Source organism: Apis florea, unplaced genomic scaffold, assembly GCF_048593485.1.
Source record: "Apis florea isolate Af1SG1 unplaced genomic scaffold, ASM4859348v1 contig_3496_pilon, whole genome shotgun sequence".
Classification (NCBI taxonomy): Eukaryota; Metazoa; Arthropoda; class Insecta; order Hymenoptera; family Apidae; genus Apis; species Apis florea.
Genome location: NW_028256773.1, coordinates 6,350,245 through 6,372,127, shown reverse-complemented (window position 1 = coordinate 6,372,127; position 21,883 = coordinate 6,350,245). Strand labels below are relative to the sequence as shown.

General features: G+C 33.9%; 1 protein-coding gene across 5 annotated transcripts in view; it reads left to right on the top strand.

Moving 5' to 3' along the window:
- numb (NUMB endocytic adaptor protein) overlaps window positions 1–21,883 on the top strand; it is a 63,049-nt gene that overhangs the window by 30,187 nt on the left and 10,979 nt on the right. For 2 of the 5 annotated variants that reach the window (XM_086913433.1, XM_086913432.1), the window contains one exon: window positions 21,612–21,776. In XM_086913433.1, the coding sequence (XP_086769559.1) occupies window positions 21,639–21,776 (138 nt within the window). In that variant the 5' untranslated portion in view covers window positions 21,612–21,638. Of the gene's footprint in view, window positions 1–1,404; window positions 3,679–4,377; window positions 4,718–21,611; window positions 21,777–21,883 lie in introns of those variants that run through there. The other 3 variants (XM_086913431.1, XM_086913429.1, XM_086913430.1) reach the window with 3 other exon arrangements.

The window sequence follows — 21,883 nt, the reverse complement described above, 5'->3', positions numbered from 1 at the left end:
TTAATATTATTTGTGAAAAATTTGAATTTTTTATAACAATAAATAAATAAATAACTTTTAACTCACAAAAGTTTGGAGAACCGACAGTTACGTGAACTGTCGGACAGAATCAGATGAATGAGTCCTAATATCACATTTTCTTTGACAGGAGAAATGTAAAATTGATTTTAGAAAAACAACATTTCAAGAGAATGTTTTTCGCAATTAATTCGCAATTAAAAGAAAAAAAAAATATCCGATTCGATTTAAATCGATAATGGCATAGTGAACATAAATCTAAATCAAATCAAAAACAATCGATCAAAAACGATTGACAATTGCACTTAATCAGGCAATTTTGCCCTCTTAATTCATTCTGCCCCCCATCGATGTTGCCTCGAGAGGAAGGCTCTACGCGGAATCTCGGTCGGAAGATCTGAAAACGAAAGAAACCTTGGCAGGATTTCGCGGTGAGCCTTTCTCACTCTCGCGTCTCAGCAGATGTACGACCATTTGCCGTGGCAGCTGCACTACTCACCACCGTAAACTTCGAGCACCAGACCCGGACCTAGATCCGAGCTGACCCCAACGATCCCAACCTTCTCGATCGTCTCGAGGCGTCATCTTCGCCTTCACCGCGCTCGACATCGCCAGATTCGATAAACCAAAACCTCCATACGTCTCGTACAGCATTAATTCATCGAAGCTTTCGCCCGATGGTAGCCGGTATCTCCAGTTCGAGTCGCATAATTGCGCGACAAACCGGTTTCTCGCGGTGCAAACTTGAGGTTGCCGGATGGAAAGATGCACACAGGCGCTCAGGACGCTCGGCATGGCCCTGGATCGCGGTGGTAGAGTAGGGAAAAGGTATACCGGGTCCGAGTGGAGAGCATTTACGGTTTCACGGATGGAGGGGGAGGGGGGTTGACTCGTGCTTCCTAAATGGATGGAAGACAGGGACGATGATCTCGTACGGGGCCACTGGAGAAAAGTTTGTTCCCGTGGATGGACGGAGATTTGTTGATTATTAAGTAAACATGCTTTTGACGAAGAAATTATCGTGATGATCAGTTTAATAAAATTTAGAAATCACACGAAACCTGGAGGATAAAAATCGTGTATATTTTATTTCTTGAATTTAAAATTTTGATTCGTTACAGTTATTCTTTGAGTATAATCTTTTGAATATATTATATAAATATATACGATTGTGGTAAAATCGAAAAGTATAAATATATATATATAAGAAAGCACGGGGCATCGATTAATATAGCAACACCCCTGGCGCGCCGTAGGACCCGGGTAGAGAGACATGGGCCCGTTTGAACTACGGCATTCGCGTCCCGAGTGTTTCAGGGGGGGGTTCTTGCACGTCTCTAATACGTGGTGGATCGTAAGTACGTGTGTACCTTCGTCTCGTCGAGCTTTTCCGTTACTTTGTGTTATTCAGTGAAAGTGAAATAAAATTCGAATTTCCGTGTCGAATTTCCACGATAATAAACAATAATAAACAAAGTGACGTCTAAACATTGATAATACAGCATCGTGTTTCTCTTTTTTTTTCCCCTAACTGATAAATGGTGTTCTAACTGTCGAAAGCTATACGTAAATCGTGATATCTCCACCAGGTGGCATGAAAGTTCCTTAAACGGAAAACAGTCGTTTTATTTAAACATTTTCAACAAGTTCTTTTGTTTTATGTGTTCTAATATTTTCGTAATCGAATTATTGCAACGTTTTATTCGTCACGATAAAGGATATTTCAAATGATGAATTTAGAGGTTGAATCATCGATATTCAAGGAATATTTTTTGATAAATATGATAAAATTAATATGAAAGTAAATGAAAGTGCTGTGATTGAGATGATGCTCGATTCACCGATGCGACAGATCAAACGTACATTGCAGTTCCGGTGGGGTCACCGGAAATAGCAAAGCGTGACGGCGGCAGTTCTAACGGAAAAACGTGGGAATTTGTATCGTACCTCTTCACCTCATTGTCAGTCGCATCATTAATTGGCGTGTTTTAAACAAGCTACGCAATAATCGCGTTAAACATTCGCGTAACGGATAAATCTTTCTTCTCGTGCTTCAAATTATATAAATGAAACGTAATTATAAATGTATAAATGATAACTCATCTTCGGCGATAAAAGAAGAAACAATAGGTGATGGCAGAATATTTATCGAAACTTTAATCAATGCGTGAAAGGAGGTCGAGGATAATCGAGTTAAATAATTCACGAACGATTCTTTCCTTTTCAAAACACGATTTTTCAATGACAAATCGATTTGCAATCGAAAATAAAAATACGTCACGGGGAATCCGTTTCCTTCCGAACACTCGTCAAATTAACGTCGATCGATCAAACTCGTGCATATTCGATTGGAAAGAAATGAAATTGCATTCGAGTAACGGCTTCCTGGCGACGCGATTGAAAGGTTTTTCGTTCACAGAACGGTCGTTTAATTCGTCAAGTCTGATTGTATCCGATCATTAATTATTTAACGATCGAATGAAATTGCCACATTATCATCCTTCAAAAACTACTCAAGAACATCTCTCTCATAAGAAACTCGACCGGCTTTAATTAAAACAAGTATATACACGGAAACAAACGAAACAACTCGTTTTTGTTACAAAGATAGGGAAGCGTGTTGATTCAGTGGAATGCTCCTGAGGCGATTCAAAATTCGTTTTTATCCTCTCAACCACTTCTTGAAACGTTGCAAAGGATTAACACGCGACACGATCGAAACTCACGAATAAATAATCGAGGAAAAATTCGTCATCGATTAAAAATAACGAGAGAGATACTCGTCTTATACCGGATGATTATTGGAAAGCAAAAGCGACGAGTATATCGCGCGAATAGCGAACGAGCAACAGGATACAGTTGCTCCCTCCACTGGACGTAAGGTAGGCCAGACAACAGAGACGGATAGCATGAAACGGAGAGAGAGTAGCTGAGGGATCCCACTCTAGGTAGAGTTCATGACGTCAACCTTCGGGGCCAAGTCGCACGACCAGTTTGAACTGCTAGCTCGCCGTAAGAAGGGAAGAAGAAGAGGAAGAAGAGGCGACACTGGTCTCTCGAACTGTTCCTCGATCGGTCCTGATATGTGTACATTTTTACCGGCCGGCACTCGTACCGCCGCCATGCGTATCCAAACTGTTCTCTCGTCTGGTCGTGTGTCATACATCGGTGGATAGGTTTGTCTACATATATAAAGATTCTTCGATTGAGGTTAATTAAACTTGTGATCAAACAGTGTGTCAAATAAGAGAAGGTAAACGGGTTCGTTTATTGAGATTGATGGATCGATAAGAGTGACGGAATACGACAAAGAATAGAAAAAAGAGCGTAGTGTCGTGAAGACCAGTCAATATAATCGCACCTGGTGCTAGTGATAAGTAGTGTGCACGGAAGCGAATGCAAGTCGTGCAGTGGAGACTCGCGATGGAACTCGGTTGTTCGGTGACAATACCTTGGTCGATCGAGAAGCCCGCACAGTTATCCGCCTTCTCAGTGCTGAACCTTAGCTTGGACATAACGATATCTTATCAAATCGCGCGAATTCGTGATATCGAATAGAGGCCAAAAAAAAATACGTGCACGAATTAGTATAATTACGAGATCGGTAAACAGATTGTGACAGTGATATATGTTCTGTGAAAATCTAACGAAAGAAATAAGGTATAAATTAATTCTTGGCCTTTTTAAAATAAATTTCACATGTATTTATAAGTAGTTCAGTTATACTTGAATCTTGAAAATGATTGTCATCAGTTTCTGTCATTTCTCAGATAACTGACGAATTTCTTCTCGGGAAAAATATGGCGGTTTCGAGTCAATAAAATTGAAATAAAATAAATACCCTCTTTTGGTTGTTGATTGTTGATATTTAAAAGAATTTAATAACTTGTGTTTATAATCATTTTTAATTTATTTAATAATTAAATAATTTTCTAAGATAACTTTAAATGTTAGAGTAAATTTTGTCTAAATTTGACAAAAATTTCTTTGAAGCAATGCTTTTAATTCTTTATTTTTATCTTTTTATATCAATATTTTAGGATATTCTACATGGAAAAAATTAAAACTATCATTTCGGAACTTTTTTGAAATTATATTTTGCACGTGTTTAAGATATAATATTTTTTTCGAAAGTCGAGTAAATCATTTTCTTGGTCTCGACAATATTTTTTTTAATTACAAAAGTTACATTGTTATTCTCTTATATGATGTTTATCGAACATTATCATGTTTATTATGTAATGTTATGTTAAATTAGATTTTATTTATTTAGATTTTTATCTTAATATTAATCTTATGTAATAAGAAATAATTTAAAGAAAATGATTTAATTCCAACATTTATTTAAACTAAACTTAGTGGCCAAGAATTAATTTTTATATATATAACAAAATAGTGATAATAAGGCAGACAAATGTTATGAACTGGAAAGTTATATTCTGAGGATTAAAACGAGGGATCGAAGGAAGGAACATTTGAACGAAGGGAAATAGCAAAGTACACGGACGTTCGATGATATCGTGTATGGTGCAACGAGGAAAACAACGAACGACGAAGCCGTTGTGTTTGGATACTTGACGCGGTCGCTACTGCGCGTCGTGAAAACATCGACGCCAGAAGAGAAATGGGAAACCACCCGTCCGCCCACCAACCGCTCGAGAGAGCTACCAACCATGCTGGAAATGGTCTTCGCCTCTCGGTATGTCCCGATCTTGTTTTACGTCAACGATAACTCTCTGAGAGGCAGATGCCCACGTGTGACGCACGCCTCTTGATGCAATATCGTTAAATAGAGCATACACGCGTTGTTTCGTGTTATTATATGTGCCACGAGTGAGGCCTTTGAAGGCCTTTGCTTACCGCTGACTCTGTTTTCGGCCTTTTATTTATTAGTTAATTGTCGAAGCTTAACATCGGTCACCTTGACAAAAATTTTAGAAACCTTTGTGGTGGGGATTATTTAAATTTTATTTGGCATAGGGGATGATTTTATATAACATTATGACTTTGTCGAGGGAATGAGTTGTTGTTCGAAATTTTTTAAATTAACTAAAAATCTACTTGTGATCGATTGAATGATTTAAGGCTACGGAGAATGGGGATTTTTAATAATAGGTAATTATTATAGATTATTATAGATTTCATTGATTTATTTTTATTTATTTATTTATTATTGTAGGTTTTTTTTCGTAAAAATAGAAATATATAGAGAAATAGAAATTTTTAGATATGAAATGCTTTTATTAGTGCTTAATATTTTATCGAGATCATAAATACGTATCTCGAGTTAAAAATAATAAACAGATTCCTAAAAATAATGAACAGATGCCCTCTTCAAATGATTTTATCACTCGCAATCAATAACATAATCAATATTTTGAAAGTTCCAACATCTTCGATGAATTATGTATTCCGTAGAAATATTATGACAGTCAACATTGCATTCCTCTCGTCTTTGAAGTTTGAATCGTTTTCTTGAGTTCTCCATGTGAAGAGAAATCTAACTATTTTCAATAGCAAGTCAATATATTTATAACCTAAGAGGCGAGATTAAGAGGCAAAAAAAGAAAAATTATTCCATAATAATAGATCAAATTATTTTATGAGTACTTCAAGATTATAAATTATGATTATAGCTTTTAACGAAAACTAGTATTAAGCATGAATTATTTCATATTTTTGTGCCAAAAAAAAAATAGATGAAATTTTCAAACATGAGTAATCTAAATAATTGTTGTAAATAAAAAAAAATTGTCATGCAAAATAATTGATATGCTATAAATTAAAATAAATTATCTCGTTATCACTTGAATAATTGAATAAAACGTTCTTTTTATTATTTCGAATACGAAAGAAAATTCCAATCTAAATAAACTATGATATAATATATCACGGAAACAAAATATTTCGATAATAATAAACATATCGAAAACTTCCAAAATTATTGTAAAGCTGTCGATACAGAAAATCTGAGCTTTGTTATCTTTGTTAAAGTAAAACAATTTCTATATTAAAATATTACTTTCGACATTCTTCAATTTCGTGCTTCTTTGATTTGGCCATGTATTAATTCGGTCTCGTCTTCGTCGTGGGCGGATAGATATTTTTGTGGATTGGATCACGAAACTGGTCCTGTAGAGGTCACGATGAAGGTCGCATACTTTCCACTTTATCCTCGAGATTTGCTTGAGTTTTTTATTCAATTGATTTCTTCTTACTATTCTTCATGATAAAAAAACATGATAAAAATAAATGGATTTTTTTTTATTCGAACCAATCTATTAATTTCGTAAAATTTATATTATATATTAATTATGATATACAATTATCACGTAGATTTTACATCTTTATAATTTTTTTCTAAAATTTGTAACTTATAATTTGTTTAAAAGTAATTATATTTTCATTGAATTATTACGTAATTATTACATAATGTTTATATTAAAGACAATAATAAACGTGATAAACAACTTTTAACAGATGATCAACGATCGAATGGCTTTTTGTTTTCTGTTTATTTGCATTATTTCTGTTGTATCTATCACATGTCATACTAATGTATCATAATTATATTATAATAACAACGACTTTTATTTCAAATACATGTACACAATTCATATTCAAAATTAATTGTTTCAAATTCAAATTCTTTAGAGGTATAAAAATTTTGTTTTCAATTTAAGAAATATAATATAAATGATTCTTATTTTAATGATTTCTTTTTCTTAACAGTAACAAACTACAATTTTATAGAAGAAATTAATAAGACGTGCATTAAATCGTATATCGAAACTTCGCACGAATTAAACATACTTAGCACTTTTATTCGTACATTCATGAACAATAAAACAAGGAATAAAAAAAGAAGTAAAAATTTTAAAACACTTCTAAAAGCCACAACATCCAAACAATGAAAAAAAAAAAAAGAAAGAAAGAAAGAAAGAAAGAAAGAAAAAAGAAAATAACAATAAAGAAAAAGGAATCAAATATTGTTAAATTTTTTTTTGATCAATGTAATGTTAGGTATTGTTTCGATAATGTTCCATCACTAGGCCAATGCTGACGTAAGGCACATTTTAAATTACCATTACGTAGTTTCATGAATATCTATGAGCAATCTTCGCCTGCAATCGGGACAGCTCCGGTTCGAGAATTCTTATCGACGCATACCGTTTTTCCGATTAATTCTCTACTCGAGGACTTTTCAGCCTGGTTGCACAAAAGGCTTTTACGTAAGCGTTTACCCGGTCGTTCCGAAGGCGAAACTCGAACAGCGCCGACTGTGAAATTTCATCGTGAAAAGATGAAGGAGAAAAGTGCGAATTTTCGATGCTTTCATCGTTGATATAAGCTCGCCTTGGATCGTGTGTTGCGTAAATGCAATTAATGCAACGCTATGTAATTAATTTCGAACGAACGATCATTTTTAGGATTTCAAGGTTACAAATAAAGCGATGAGCGTCAATAAACGTGGTAATCGTCGTAATAAGCGCGTAGTAATGATTCCTTATTTCACTCCTCGAAAGGAAAGTAATTTTGTGCGAAAGACATTCAGAAATATATCGCACAATTCAAAACTTTTTTACCCTTAGAACTTTGTATTTCGCAAAGTATGTACCAATTCAAAAGTTGTTTCATTTAATTCTTCCCGATTCTTTCGTAACAAATATTTCAAAGCGGAAACCATAGATCGATATCATTTCACCTTCCGCAATTTTTATTTAACTTAACTCCCCCTCTATCTTATTAAAGCAAAGTTAATTTCGTTCAGTTGATTCCTCGATTAATTAAAACCTTTAAGAAACCGAGGAAACACGAGGCCAATTTATGAAGGCATGAAAGAATCCTGTTTCTCTGTCGCAAGTAAATCTGCTTAATTATCTCTCTCTCTCTCTCTCTCTCTCTCTCTCTCTCTCTCTCTCTCTCTCTCTCTCTCTCTCTCTCTCTGACTGATTCATTATTCTGTAGAAATGAGAAAAGATATGAGTGTATCATCATTGAAGCAAGTCGGGATCTCCTTTTCATTTTATTCTTATATCTTCGCAATTTCTAATTGTCCTAGACCAGTGAGATATACAGATGTCTGGTTTCTTTCCAACTTCTTATCTCATTTATTTCTTTTTATTAGAATTAATCGAATTATTTCCCCTTCCTCGCCCCATCTCGTCAGAATTTAATTCCGTTAAAAATGAAAAGCGATACGAACCATTAGTCGAAGAAATTACTCCCTCGTTGCCTCGCGGCAAATTGTTTTACCAAACGAACGATCTCTGGATCTTGGAATGGACAGAAGAAATTTATCTCACCGTCTCACCTAGGTGCTTTTGGCACTCTTCCGTTTTATCTCGTGGAAAGTGAAATGAAAGTAGCCTCGTAATTGAAAAGAAATTGTTCTTCAAGAGAAATAAGAATGAATTTTTATATATATTTTCCATTCCATTGATTGGCAAGCATCAAAAACGATAAACACTTGGTGCAACTGTTTCCCGACAACCGTTAATATCCTGCGAAACAAGCATATATCATCAAAAAACAATCATCCTCAAACCCAAACTTATAATCGCGAAAACTTTTCGGGGCGGGAAGTGAAGCATTCATCGAGGGGAGGGAGTGTGTTCGAAATAAATGGGAAACTTGTCGAGCAGCCGAGCGAAATTCCGTACTCGAGAAGGAGGCGAGGGTTATATATTCCGTTACATCGTCGCGACCTTTCTGCTCGTGGCGCAACCCCACCAACTTCCGGCCGCGCATCCAAGTGCCCCGACACTTGGCTCTCCCCTCTCCCCCCTCCTCTCGAGCCGCATCTCGAGAGTGCGGCAGTCGCCGCTTTCTCTCGATCGCCGCGGCCAAGCTTTCTATCGCAACAGCGCGCGTCTAATCATTCCGTAGGGGGCGCTATTCGAATGCTGGCAGCGGTGAGCCCGCTGTTAACCGTGGTTATGACCTCCGTGGAATGTGATACTGTTTAGAAGCGTAATAATAAGCTTCTAAACAATTTACATTTTTCAGGAGAAGTAAATTAAATTGTCTCGTCCCGGCGAAATACGAGAATATTGTCGTATATGCGAAAATTTGATTATTTCGTGTATCTGGGTTAAATTTGATACGGACATGACATTGTTCGTGTTTCGCGTAACTATTTCATTATTTTAACAGGAATTTAAAATTTATATGCTATACCTATATATGCTATTGTTAAATATTAATTAACGTTAACGTTTGAGAATTGTTTGAAATTGGTTTCGATTCAGGATTTTGAGCGCGATGAATTTTGTTAATATTTAGGAATTTAAACGGACGCGTTTAAGAAAATATATTTAATAGTACAGGTGTTAATTAATTAATCCTGTATAATTATATTATTAAATTATTAAAAATACTATAATGAAGAAAAATTTTTATCTTTAATTAAATTAAGCGCGGATGATGGACAATGATAGGCAGTAATAACAATTAAAATTATTTATTTTTCTAAGAATAATTGTTGGATCGCAGATCCTACACGAGATTAATGGTATTCGATCCAATCACGAAAGTACGACATGTATTTCCGCTTTGCCTTCTTTCTTACTCTCTTCAAACAATTGAAGAAAAACAATTGAATATAATTTATCTAAAACTACTTTCGTGTTTGTATTTTTGCATTCAATCCTTATTAATTTTTTAATACTTTTTGAATTATAATTACAAATCAATGGGATTGAAACGAATAATACAACGCCGTGAGTAAATTACAATCAATCACACGACACTCTGAGTACATTGATCCGTTCACACTTTCTTTCATTGTGTTCATTACGATCAATTATCAAGCGTAAAACTTGAGTCGGATGCAAGACGATCGTAATGAAGTTCATCCTCAACTGGAACAAGTCGAACCAAGTTAAAGTTTAATATGATCATGATAGATCGCGATTTAATATATTTACATATTGTGAATAAATATATATATATATTCTTTAATAGGAGATTGACCTATAAAAATATTTACAGAAAAATACGCAGAGATAAAATTAATTAAACAAAACATTTTATTCTATTTCGTTGTGTAAATAATTTGTAATTCGAGGAAAAAAATATGGACCGTTCTTTCTTCATCTCGCAAACATCGCGTCTTTTTTTAAAATTATTAAAAAAATTAATTAAATATATTGAAAAATTAATGAAAAATTTTTTACAATCCGTAATTTTTATTTTTTACGAAGGATATTACAAAGGAAGTAGCGCGATACTTTCGAACAAGTTTGAAGTTTCGCGAATCTTGTTTTACAAGAATACAAACAGGTTCTTCGTGACAGGAGAAACTTCCCCCACATTGTCGATATCTCCTGTTTCGTGATTTTATACCGCTGAATTTAGCCAACGTGAAATTTGTATTTTCAGAATAATTTAAATATTAGAAATTATTACGGGTAATTGTTTTTAATTTTTACAGTATATTTGAATTTTTAAAAATTTCGAAGGATCATCTTGAATTTATTAACAACATATCATTTCAAATACGTATTTTATTATTAATATAGACAGAAGTGGATCAAGTTTAATCGCGTTATGACATTGTATGGTTTTATTAGATACTTGAAAGAGAGAGAGGGAGCAAGAAGAGTTAAAGATTAATGATACGTCTGCCTTAAAATTTATTTTACATTTTTTTTTTCGATTCATCTTACCAAGCATTGAAAGACAAACATAAACTTCACTAGTTAAAAACATTCTTGATATTCTCCAGATAGCGACTGTTCTATTTGAAATTCTAATCTATTTCTTGAAATTTTATATAACTGAACTCTAAACTTCTATTCTTGAATTTGTATCTCTATAACATGCGTCTGTTGTACATAAAATTCATTCTACAGTCTCTTATATTGAAATTTAATTTTACATAACAATACACACTAGATAATGCTTTAAATAAAAACTACTATATTCTTCTCACGATAAAAAGAGAAAAATAATTCGCCAAACTCGATCAACCCCACATTTCACAAATTTTCCATTTTTCCTCGTATCAAAATTTATTTATCCCATTTCCTAACAGAATTCCCCTTCCGCCGTTCTGATCAATTGCAAATTCCAATTCATTCACTCTATGACTTAAAACACTCCGATAGACCACCTTCCAAAATGTATCACATCTCCGTATAAAAATTCGAACTCTTATTTTTAAACTCTTATTTTGCTTCGATAAAAAAAGAAGAAATCTCTAGAAAACAGCATTCGCTGTTGCGATTTTCCTGTGCAATTATCGTGGCTATTCGCGAGACGTGACGTTAAAGAGCCGGAAACGATTTCCTCCAACGTTCGAACGCGTTCCTCGAAGCGACGCAGAGAGCCGATAGCTGGCTTGTACAGCAGAGATTACGCAAACCGCGAATTCACCGGGGCGTCTGTGATTACGTACGAATCGTATTACGCGAGTGACACGCATAAATTTATATATCGGATCGGCCACGCACACGAATGGAAGCATTGAGTGTGCGCGAGCGTGCGAGGGGATCGAACTCAAGGATAACTAGTGCCGCGCGTCGATGTCCGTATGCTTGATAGCGAGTATAGATAGAAGGAGATCTGGAATTCTATAGGGTGTGTTGGAAGTAGAGCCTGAAGTAGAGGACGACACCGTTTTCTCTGATCAAAAATTTTGCGATAAGAGGTGTTGCAAACTTAACATTCGAATCGAAATAATTTTTATTTCGATTTTGATGAGGCTGATGATCGTTGTTTAGAAAGGAACGATTATTTTTCATCGATGATAAATGATAAAAATACAAAAATACAAAAAGGACAAGTAAATTTACTTGTCAATATTTCTTACATCTGTCTTATCTTTACGCAATATTTACGAATAATAAAAATCCTCATCAACTTGACAAACATCTATAAAAGGAAGAATACTGTTTGAAAGTATTTCTACGCCCATTAAAAGTAGAGTAACGGCCATCCAAGCTTCACAATAAAAAGCGAATCCTCTTTAACTGCGGTTCGCGGCTCGACAGAATATACCATTCGTAAAATTTATTGTCGCGCTGGTATAAACTCTGTTGCAGGTTTCCGCCGCAGGCGTACCATAGATGAATCGCATTCGCAACGATGCATTCTCGTTATTCTCGTGCAAATAGCACCGCTCATCGTGTAACGCGTTATACGCGTCTCTGCCTACGTTTGCAACACCTGTCTCGGTGAAAGGATCGAGCCACTCGTAGTAGAGGCATTGGCAGATATTCGTTGTTACTACCAGACTTGTTGCCATTTCAGGCTCTCAATGTCTTTCCCATTTCTCCACACGATTCGGTGTATAACGATCGGTGATCATGTTACATTCTAACGTGACTTTCTTTCGACGATCTCTAAATTTGACCTTGGACAAATTTTTATGGCAACGATTGTTTTAAATAATAATAATTTTAAGCGAGAAATTGATTGTTTTGTTACTTTATTATTTGAAATTTGGAAAAAGAATTGGTTGTCAAGATAACTTCAAAATAGAAATTTATCTATTCACATTTTTATGATCGTAAGAAAAGATAATTTTTCATGTAATTTTCTTTCGCATTTTGAAAATGTTTGCATATTTTTTTAATATGAAAAATAAGTCATATCCTATTTTTTTTTTTTTTTTTAATATAAATTTTATTATCTCGATATTTAGAAGTAATTTAGAAAAAAATTTTTTAAACTTAAGATAACGTTTAAATACTAAACATTTGGATATTTAAGTCGAAACTTTGAATCGCATCACTAGCAGCTTATATATATATATATATAACACATACGTATAATCATAAGAACAAAGTAGATAATATTTAATGTCACGTCCATAAACTGGAAAATAATTGTGCTAATTACGCTATTGAATGTATCCTTTAAGCGAAGATGAACAATGGTTGATTATAAGGAAACATTCTTATCCCGACGTTAACATAATTAGTGTAATTAACGTTATGGGAAAACGGCATTTTGCTGGAAAGTCTGGGAAATGAAACCATTGTCCATACCATATTTAACTTTCATAATTGTGCCATATAATTTTCATCCAATTTTTTTAAAATAATTTAAAGGTCAAAAAAAAAAAGGTTAAAAAAATATTCTGCCTTACAAAGATGATCATCATTTAATCGTTCACTTATACAAAGAGGGGGGGAAAAGAAAATAAGCAAAACTTTTTCAGCCCTAAAATTTCAATTCTATTCTTCCGGTCACCGCAACTCACAATATCGATTTCACCTTACCAGTAATGGTGCTCGAGGCATAGTTCAAAAAAAAAAAAAAAAACACATGCACACGCTCGACGATCCCTTGTTTCGTTGGCGCGAGGATCGTTGGCAGAATCCAGTGTCTTGCGTTTCGGGTCGACGAACCGATAGGGCTTGCATGAATGTGTGGTGTATTATACCGGCTTTCACCGTCGCCTTTCTAGGTCACGACACCTCGTCAGGGGCCAGAAGATCCGTGGCTTCGATTGGCACGTAGCCCTAAAGTAAGAAATGCCAGGCCACGGGAGAAGAGGACTGCCAATCCGGCCATTCAGATTCTTTTCAGGACTGAGCTGTAGTAAAAACTGAGTGTTCCGCTTATAGTGTCAGGGACAGCTGTGCTCGCGTGGTCGTGCCACCGCTATAGGCCGTTTCAAACACTTTTGCCAACCCTACTTTCAATGAAAATAGCACGATACTTTAGGGATCTTCCTTACCATAATACACTCTATTTTATTTAACGTGTAATGAACGGAACGTGTCCCTTTTTCTCTCGTGTTATGGTAGATAATAAAATATGGATATAGTTGAGTAAATAGAAATTGAATCTTTAATCGAATCGTTCTATATTTATCTTGTTATAAAAGAATAATAAAATATGCATTATTTAACGAGAAAAGTTTTATGAAAAGTCATGTTTTTTTTTACCTTTTTTCGGTAAATTTATTTTTCTTCTCTCTTCAAATTGATTGTAAAAACTTCCTTTTTTTTTTTTTTTTCAAAATTTCATTCAAATTATAGCAGAATCGTCTCAATTTCACGAAACGGTATCGTGATATTTCAGATTTTTTTTTTTTTTTTAATTAGAATTTTTTACACTGACATGAGAACGAGAAATATCCCGAGCCCCTTAAAACAATATCTAACATTTAACAATGGCGTTCACAGAAAGAGCTCGTTGCAAAACACGCCGATAGAGATCCCGTTAAAGGATTCATCAGTTTGCCAATAATTATACACGAGGTCATGGTGCCTATCTTTTCTCTCTTCTATTTACGATATTTTACTTACCAACTTGGTATACATGGTAAACGCTAGATCCGACCTTGAGGCGTGAAAGGAAATATGGCGCTGGAGAATGCATCTGTGGTTATTATGTGTGCATGCTGACGGGTTGTGCATGTCAAAACGTAGGCAGATCGATCTAACGCCGCAATTTCCTGCTGTTAGCGAGCCATGGATTTCACGGCACTCCCATCCCGAATGGCCGATATTAAAAAACGCCCTTAGAAAGAAGCTTCGTTACTTGCCGGGGAACGTTGTTGAACGAGAAATCGAGTGCGGTTAAACTCGATTTTTCGTTTATTCCTTAATGCAAGAAGAAGCCGCTTTGAAAAGAGGAATGTAGATTGGTTTTAATGCTGGATTACTGGATTAAATGAAGTTTCAATTTTTGCAATTATTATTAAAGATATGCAGAAGCATGTACAGGATGGATGTTTCATTTAAACAACATTGAAGCAAATTGTTTAAAGTTTCTTCTTAAGAGAATTTCTCTTTAGTTTTTTTATAGGTGAAGGTTTTTATAGAGAGAGGATGTGTGAAAATTAAATTTGTTGTATATTTTTTTATCAAATCATTTTATTTTTAATTGAAAAATGAAATATTAGTAAAAGAAGAAAAAGTGTCGATAATCGATTGGCTTGTTTTTCTTTCTCGTGGTAAAAAATCTACTTTATCAACGGAGACAGCAAGGAAATGAGAAAAATAAGAATATATTGCGAAGTAAGTAATTTTCAAAAAAAAATTTTTTTTTTTTGATTTACTTTTGAATTCCAATGAAACGAAAACTGATGTAAATAGTGCATAATAGAATGGTTATTTAAAAGATGCTTAGCATATTTTTCTTTTTTTTCCTTTGTTAAGAGACTATTAAAATTCTAATTAATTCGTTGAAACAAAGAAAAATGAATAAACGTAAAGGTTGCATAAATTTCAAATTAATTTACTTTTCACGAAAAAGAAATAATAAATAATTTATATTTCATGTCTAAACAGATTTCTGATAAAATTAAAAAAAAAGTGATGGGATGAGTATACGGTAACAAGTAACTACTGATAATGAGTCATCAGATGTGTAATACGAATAGAATTATGCTTGTGTGTATCGTAATAATTTAATTTGAGATGACTAATCGTATCTATACGTATAAAATAATATCATATTAAATCATATAAAAATCACTAAAAGCATTAAAATTACACATAAATTACACTAATTGAATTGCTTTAGAAGCATTCAAGTTAATCTGTATTTTTCAACATTTATTTTTTAAATCAATATACACACACAATGCTATTATTTAATTATAAATACTTCTATTTCTTTCAATGTTGTTACGTCATATCATTAGAATAATAAGAGAGTAAAAATGCAAAGTAACGGGTTTCCTTATAATTTTTTTCATAACATTCTGTGGAGAAAAAAACTATTAGTCAATATTGATCAATAAATTAATTATCTATCAATGTTATCTTTCATAGAGTCACGAGACATGCATGTCTGTCATAAATTCAAATTGAAATTATTATTATTAAAAATCTGCAGTTTTTAAATTATTTACTTATATATAGAAAAAACTATCTTTATCTATATTTTTTACTGGCAAATTATTTTTTTTAAACGAACCTTCAAATTACTGAAGATTCCAGTTTGGAATTTTAATATATGGATGTTAAATTTTTTAAATTCAATGCTATTCTCATTGCGTATTTTCTATTCTAACAATAAAAAGACAAGACATTTTCGAAATTGTATTTCTTTCGTGAGAATGTTATAACAATGAAGTTTCATTAAGAAGTAAGAACGTGCAATCAAATTGCATGATAAACATGGATATGCATCTTAATCGAGGAATGATTTTAAAGAAAATGCGACTTCAAGGATTCATTTTAGACGTAATTTTATTCAAGTATCGAGCCATTACAGGTTGAAGGACTCTATTTTTTTTTTTTTGTATCTTATGAATAAGAAGAGACGATTATTTAAATTTCGTCCTTATTATCGTCATTATTACGTCATATCTTGAAATAGATGTAATTTTGCTTTCAAGTAGAGAGAAAAAATTCGACTTACAGGTTATTGCATGTCACGACTATGAAAATTTCTTAATTTTATGAAACATAAGTATTCAATTTTGATTAATTTTTATGAAACGAATATAACGATTCTTAGAAATCGAATTTTGTTAATTATTTTATAAAAAATATATATAATTCGTTTAAAATTAGCGATGTTACAATGAAGAATCTCACAATTTTCGTCTTAAAGCTCTTGTCTTACGAGAAATTTTTTTATAACACGCTGAGACCTTCCGGATGGCTGAGACATTACTCACTATCCGACTCATGGGTAAAGTTCGAAAAAAAAGAAAGTTGTAAGTAAGTATCGCTGAAGACGAAGTCGAATAAGTATACCAGGCAATCCAGTTCAATGATTCACTTAACCCTTCTTATTATATCATACATTTTTTATTTCATTTCCTTTTTAATATTCCATTTCCAATCCATAATAATTTATCGTTTTTAATTTCTTATACCAATTTATATTAACAATAAAGAGAATTATAATAATATAATAATTAGTAAAAAAAAAATTAGTAAATGTAATAATTAGTAATATTTTTTATAAATAAAAGAAACTGGGATAGATTAGAACGAAACACCCTGTAGATTAGATGTAGAGAGAGTTCATGATTGCTTTCACGCATATTACTTAACCTAGGGTTCGTTGATGACCAAATAACATCCTTGATAGGTTTCCATCAGTGAATCAGTGGGCGAGAGTAATTCAATTGACTGTATCTAATCACTGCAGACGCAGAACAGTTACATTCTAGACGAAATAACTTTTAGACACGCGCATCCTTTTATTTTTTATTTCAACTTTATTTCTAATTTAAAATAATTATAACTCTAAATTTTTTTTTAGGGATAACTAGTTGCACATTTCCATTCATACGAAATTTCAAAATTAAAAATTTCACTTGAGCTCGTAAAATTTAAAAGATAGATCTTTTCACGTTCAAAAAATTATATTCACTCGCAATATAATTATATTGCTCAATAATTAAAAGAAACCAAAATCTAACGCGTACAAAGATATCATCGGGTCACGTGTCTATCGTGATTCAACGTCGAGCCACTTACGGACCAACCACTTATCGATCCTCCTCGAAACGATTATCTGTTTCGGCACGGGGACCAACACGTGGACGCGATAGTGTATGAATCGAATCGCATCGCGACGATCCACTTCTCTCATTTCAGTTCTAACACTCTCATAAGCCTATTACCGGGCTAAGCAAACAGGCCGGGTAATCCGATTGCATCGAGTGTGCTTGCTTTCGCACGTTTTAACTATTAGCCGGTCCTCGTGCGCGGTCGGCTATCTCCGGCTCGGCTCGCGGAAAAAAAGCATCCTCGGGTTTGGCGCGCGGTTCGATTATTTTCTCATCATCGTCGATGCAGCGAACTGATTCACGAGAGAGAGATGGGTTACAGTGGTTACAGCTGCGAGAATTCATTGTTGTTCCACGAACGAGGACTTATCCTCGGGAACGAGGATCGTTACGCGTACGTGACAATATTTGCTTGGTCTTGGAACGCGTTTCTGCGAACCACGCGCGTGAGATGCGATCAAATATCGCGCGGTGGACGGTTGGAAACGGTTTGCTCACGGATAAATGTTGTTCCAACGGGGATTATAGGCGACTAGTTGACTACATATCGTATTGTTGTTTTCGTTACAATAATTTTCTCTGATTCGTTATCCGAAGATCGAATCGATTCATATGAATATTTTTATATTTTTGAGGTTATGTCGTGATATCGCGATGACAAATGAAGACTTGTTGATTCAATTTAAGAAGCTTTTATATAATAAATGCACGTTTATACATCTTAAATTTGAATTTATTCCAAAAATTAAATCATCTGTTGTCTAGATTTTTAATTTTTTCTACAAAAAAATATAGAAAACTTTTTATTAAAATTCTTGGGAATTCCGTATGCGCGAGATTTAAAACCTTTATAACCTCTTGGCAAGAATTTCTTGGCTAATGTAACGCGTATGTACAATATACTTTGATCAATAAAACTCTTGTATGTACAGAGAAGAGCATCTGTTTTGTATCCAAAAAGCAAAATGTTTTGTACAATGACAATAGTTGTTATTACAGTTACGCATAATTTAATAACGTGAAAAATAAAGTATATTAATAATTATAAAATTAACAAACCTAGGTTTAATGTATAATGATTTTTTTTTTTTTTGAAATGAAATAATTTTTTCAAAAATCAATCCATCCAAGAGGAGTAATTTTGTATCGGGCTAATATTTTCCTCGTTCACTGGGTCAGATAAACTGGCGACACGACGAAAAGCTGGGATTAAAAAAGGAAATCGTTCCCTTGGGAATATACACCCCGCACCCCATGTCATGTTCGCACTCGAGCACACGGGATATATTTTACGATGCCGTGATGGGGTGGCGCTCTGATGATCTCGATGCCGCGATATCCGATATTACGAGGATCGTATATGCGTGAATTAATGTGTTTTCATATTTTTGAGATGAGATAACACGGTTAACACGGTGATTTTATCTGTTCACAACTAATGAACTAATATCGCTTCTGGATTATCGATGATAAATGTAAACGTTTCATGTAAGTACTTACTTAAATGGATATCCCGTAACTTTTTGAAATATCTATGAAGCAAGATGGCGCAAAAAAGTATATTTTTATTGCTGAATATTATTGAAAGAAGAAAGTTTGTGAAAATTGAAAAAAATCTAATAATAAATAATGTAACTATCGGTAAAAAAAAAAAATAATGGAATACTGTTTCGTTGCTGAAAGCATATATATTGTGTTAAAAGTGTAATAAATTTATATAGAAATATCAAGAGTTCCATTAAAATGCTTTTACCCGAAAATTGGAAATTAAGTTTGATGAAATAATAAAGTTGGATAAGTATATTTTATATATATATATATGCAACATACTTTTCCTCTCAAAGTTATTGATTTATCGATAAGATCCTGCTTATTATCAAAAGTTTCTCGAATTGATGGAAAAATATATCTCGAAATAATAAACTTGTAGAATGGATACTTTTCCATATTGATTGCGCTAAAATGTTATTATTCCATCCATTATTGCTCGAAAATTCCACTCGACTCCGTTTAACAAAAATAAATATACTATTAAAATTCATCGAAGAATTCATTAACAAACTTCAAATCACTAATAAAGTTTATACAAGTTCTATATTTGCAACAATACTGTTAGTGTACCATTACAAATGCTTGACCCTTGTAACGACGAAAATTTCATCTTCTAAGACATCATAAATTACTTCAAAAAAAAAAAAATTAAATCTCAATTAAATTCGAAAATGGGGGGGGGGGGATAGGGAGAGGGAGAACTTTCTCAACCTACCTCGATCCTTGATCCGTTGGCCGGTTCTTAGGCATGTCGATTTAGGAGGGTAGATTCGTGCTAGGGGAGAGGTCGTGGAGGGTTGAGATATAAAAGATTCGTTGGGAACCGAGGCCAAGATTCGATCACAGGCCATTGTAAGACCTTCGACTCGTTGCCAGACACTGGTTGCCTTCTCTATTTTCTCAAGGCCGACTGTTAACGACTCATCGGGGAAACTTCGAAACGGAACGGGCCCCCGTCCTCTGGGAATGTTCGCGGATCTCCAGAAAATGCCACAATGTCTGGAGAGGTCATGTCAGAGTGCTTACATTCGAAATTTACGCGATTCGAACATAATTCAGATGATACAAGTTCGCTGCGGGAATTCGAGTTTCGGGAATATGTTATGCGAAATGTATTCCTTTTCGTTGACAATGTGATGCGTGAAATGTGGCGTGACCGGTAGCATGTTTGAGCTTAGGATGAACGAGAAGGAAACAAAAATACTCATAAAAACATTGTATATCGATCGAGTGGCACATTATAAGTTTAAGGTCGTCTAAAATTCTAAAGTCGAACTAAGTTGTACACACGTGAAGTGATCGTTAGCAGAGGCAACGACGAGTAATATAGTATATTACATTATACGAAATTGGATACTTTATTATACTTTCTTTAACAGTGAAAGATACATTTCTAATATATATTATATCTATAATAATTTACTTGTTCCAATTTATGAATCGAAGTCTCCATTCTTAATTAATCAATTTTAACAACAATTATTGTAGAAGCATTAAAATGATCTTCTCGTTATTTAATTCAAAAATAATGCCCCTAATATATGTATGCTTCTATCGTGTTGATTTTTCAAATTTTTCTTATTTTCTACTGGCATGGGAAGTTTGCAAATTGAAAACAGATAATAACTAGGAAGAAAGAAGATTGCAAAATTTGACTTAACTGTCTTAACATTCGTCGATTTACATTACAATTTACATTACAGTTTCGTTCGAATCGCCTGCGGATTATCCAATTTTCCGCTACCGTTTAACACGGCTCGTTAATCGAGAATCGTTTGACGTTGCCGCCGCTGGCATTCAGCGACGTGAATAGACGTGTTTACTTGTGCGAGAAAACGAGGAATCGGGCCACACGAAAAACGTGCGAACACGTGGGAAACGCGTATATACTGGTCGATGAATGCAAAACCGTTTTCTCAAACGAGCATCGTGTATTTGACCCAAGTGATTTCCACGTGATTCTGTTTTCACACTTGTTTTCAAATTAATAAACAGAATTCGCGAGGATCGATAAATTTTTAAATGCAAATTATTCTACGATCTTTTTAGCGAATTTTAACGAAACGAAATCATTCGTCAATCTAATAAAATTCTAATAAAAACGATTCTTTATGAAAAGGAATAATAGGAAAAATATCAATTGAACAGTACTTGTCTGCACACGATCGTTAGATAGAAAATGTTGTGCGCACATACACATGGTCTTGGAAACTTTTTCGCAATCTTTCCTCACCTCGCGCTTCTCTCTATACTTGTATCATGTTTCCAGGCTTTCGCGTGCTTTCGTGTTTCTCTTTTATTCTTTGCTCGCGTCGCAGAGATTGTTATCGGTGCGTCCATTTTTCTCTTTTCAAATGTCGACGAGCAAGGTGGAAGAGACGTCGAGAAAATATCGATGCACCATTGACCTCAATTATTTTCAATTATTTGATATTAAAATTGTATTAAAATTGAATAAATGATCTTATTTAAAATGATTCCACATTCACATTGGAATAATTTTAACAAGGAAAAAAAGAAGAGTTATAATTTTAAACGATTGATTAATAAAAATGTTGTATCGACAAATATCTTTGATATATTTTTTTTTTTTTTTTTTTTTTTGCAGAAGCGAGAGAGGTCACCGGGAAAAAGAATGGACCGACTTCGACGAAGTTTTCGCGATAGCTTTCGACGGCGGAAAGATCCTCACGTACCGGAATCGAGTAAACCGCATCAATGGCAGGCGGACGAAACGGCTGTCCGTTCGGCAACATGCGCTTTCCATGTCAAGGTACGATTCTAATTTTATTATTACACGTTAAAGTGAAAATTAAAAGTAAAAAAGAGATTAATATCGTGAATCATTATAAAAAGTATAATAAATATAACGGTTAAATT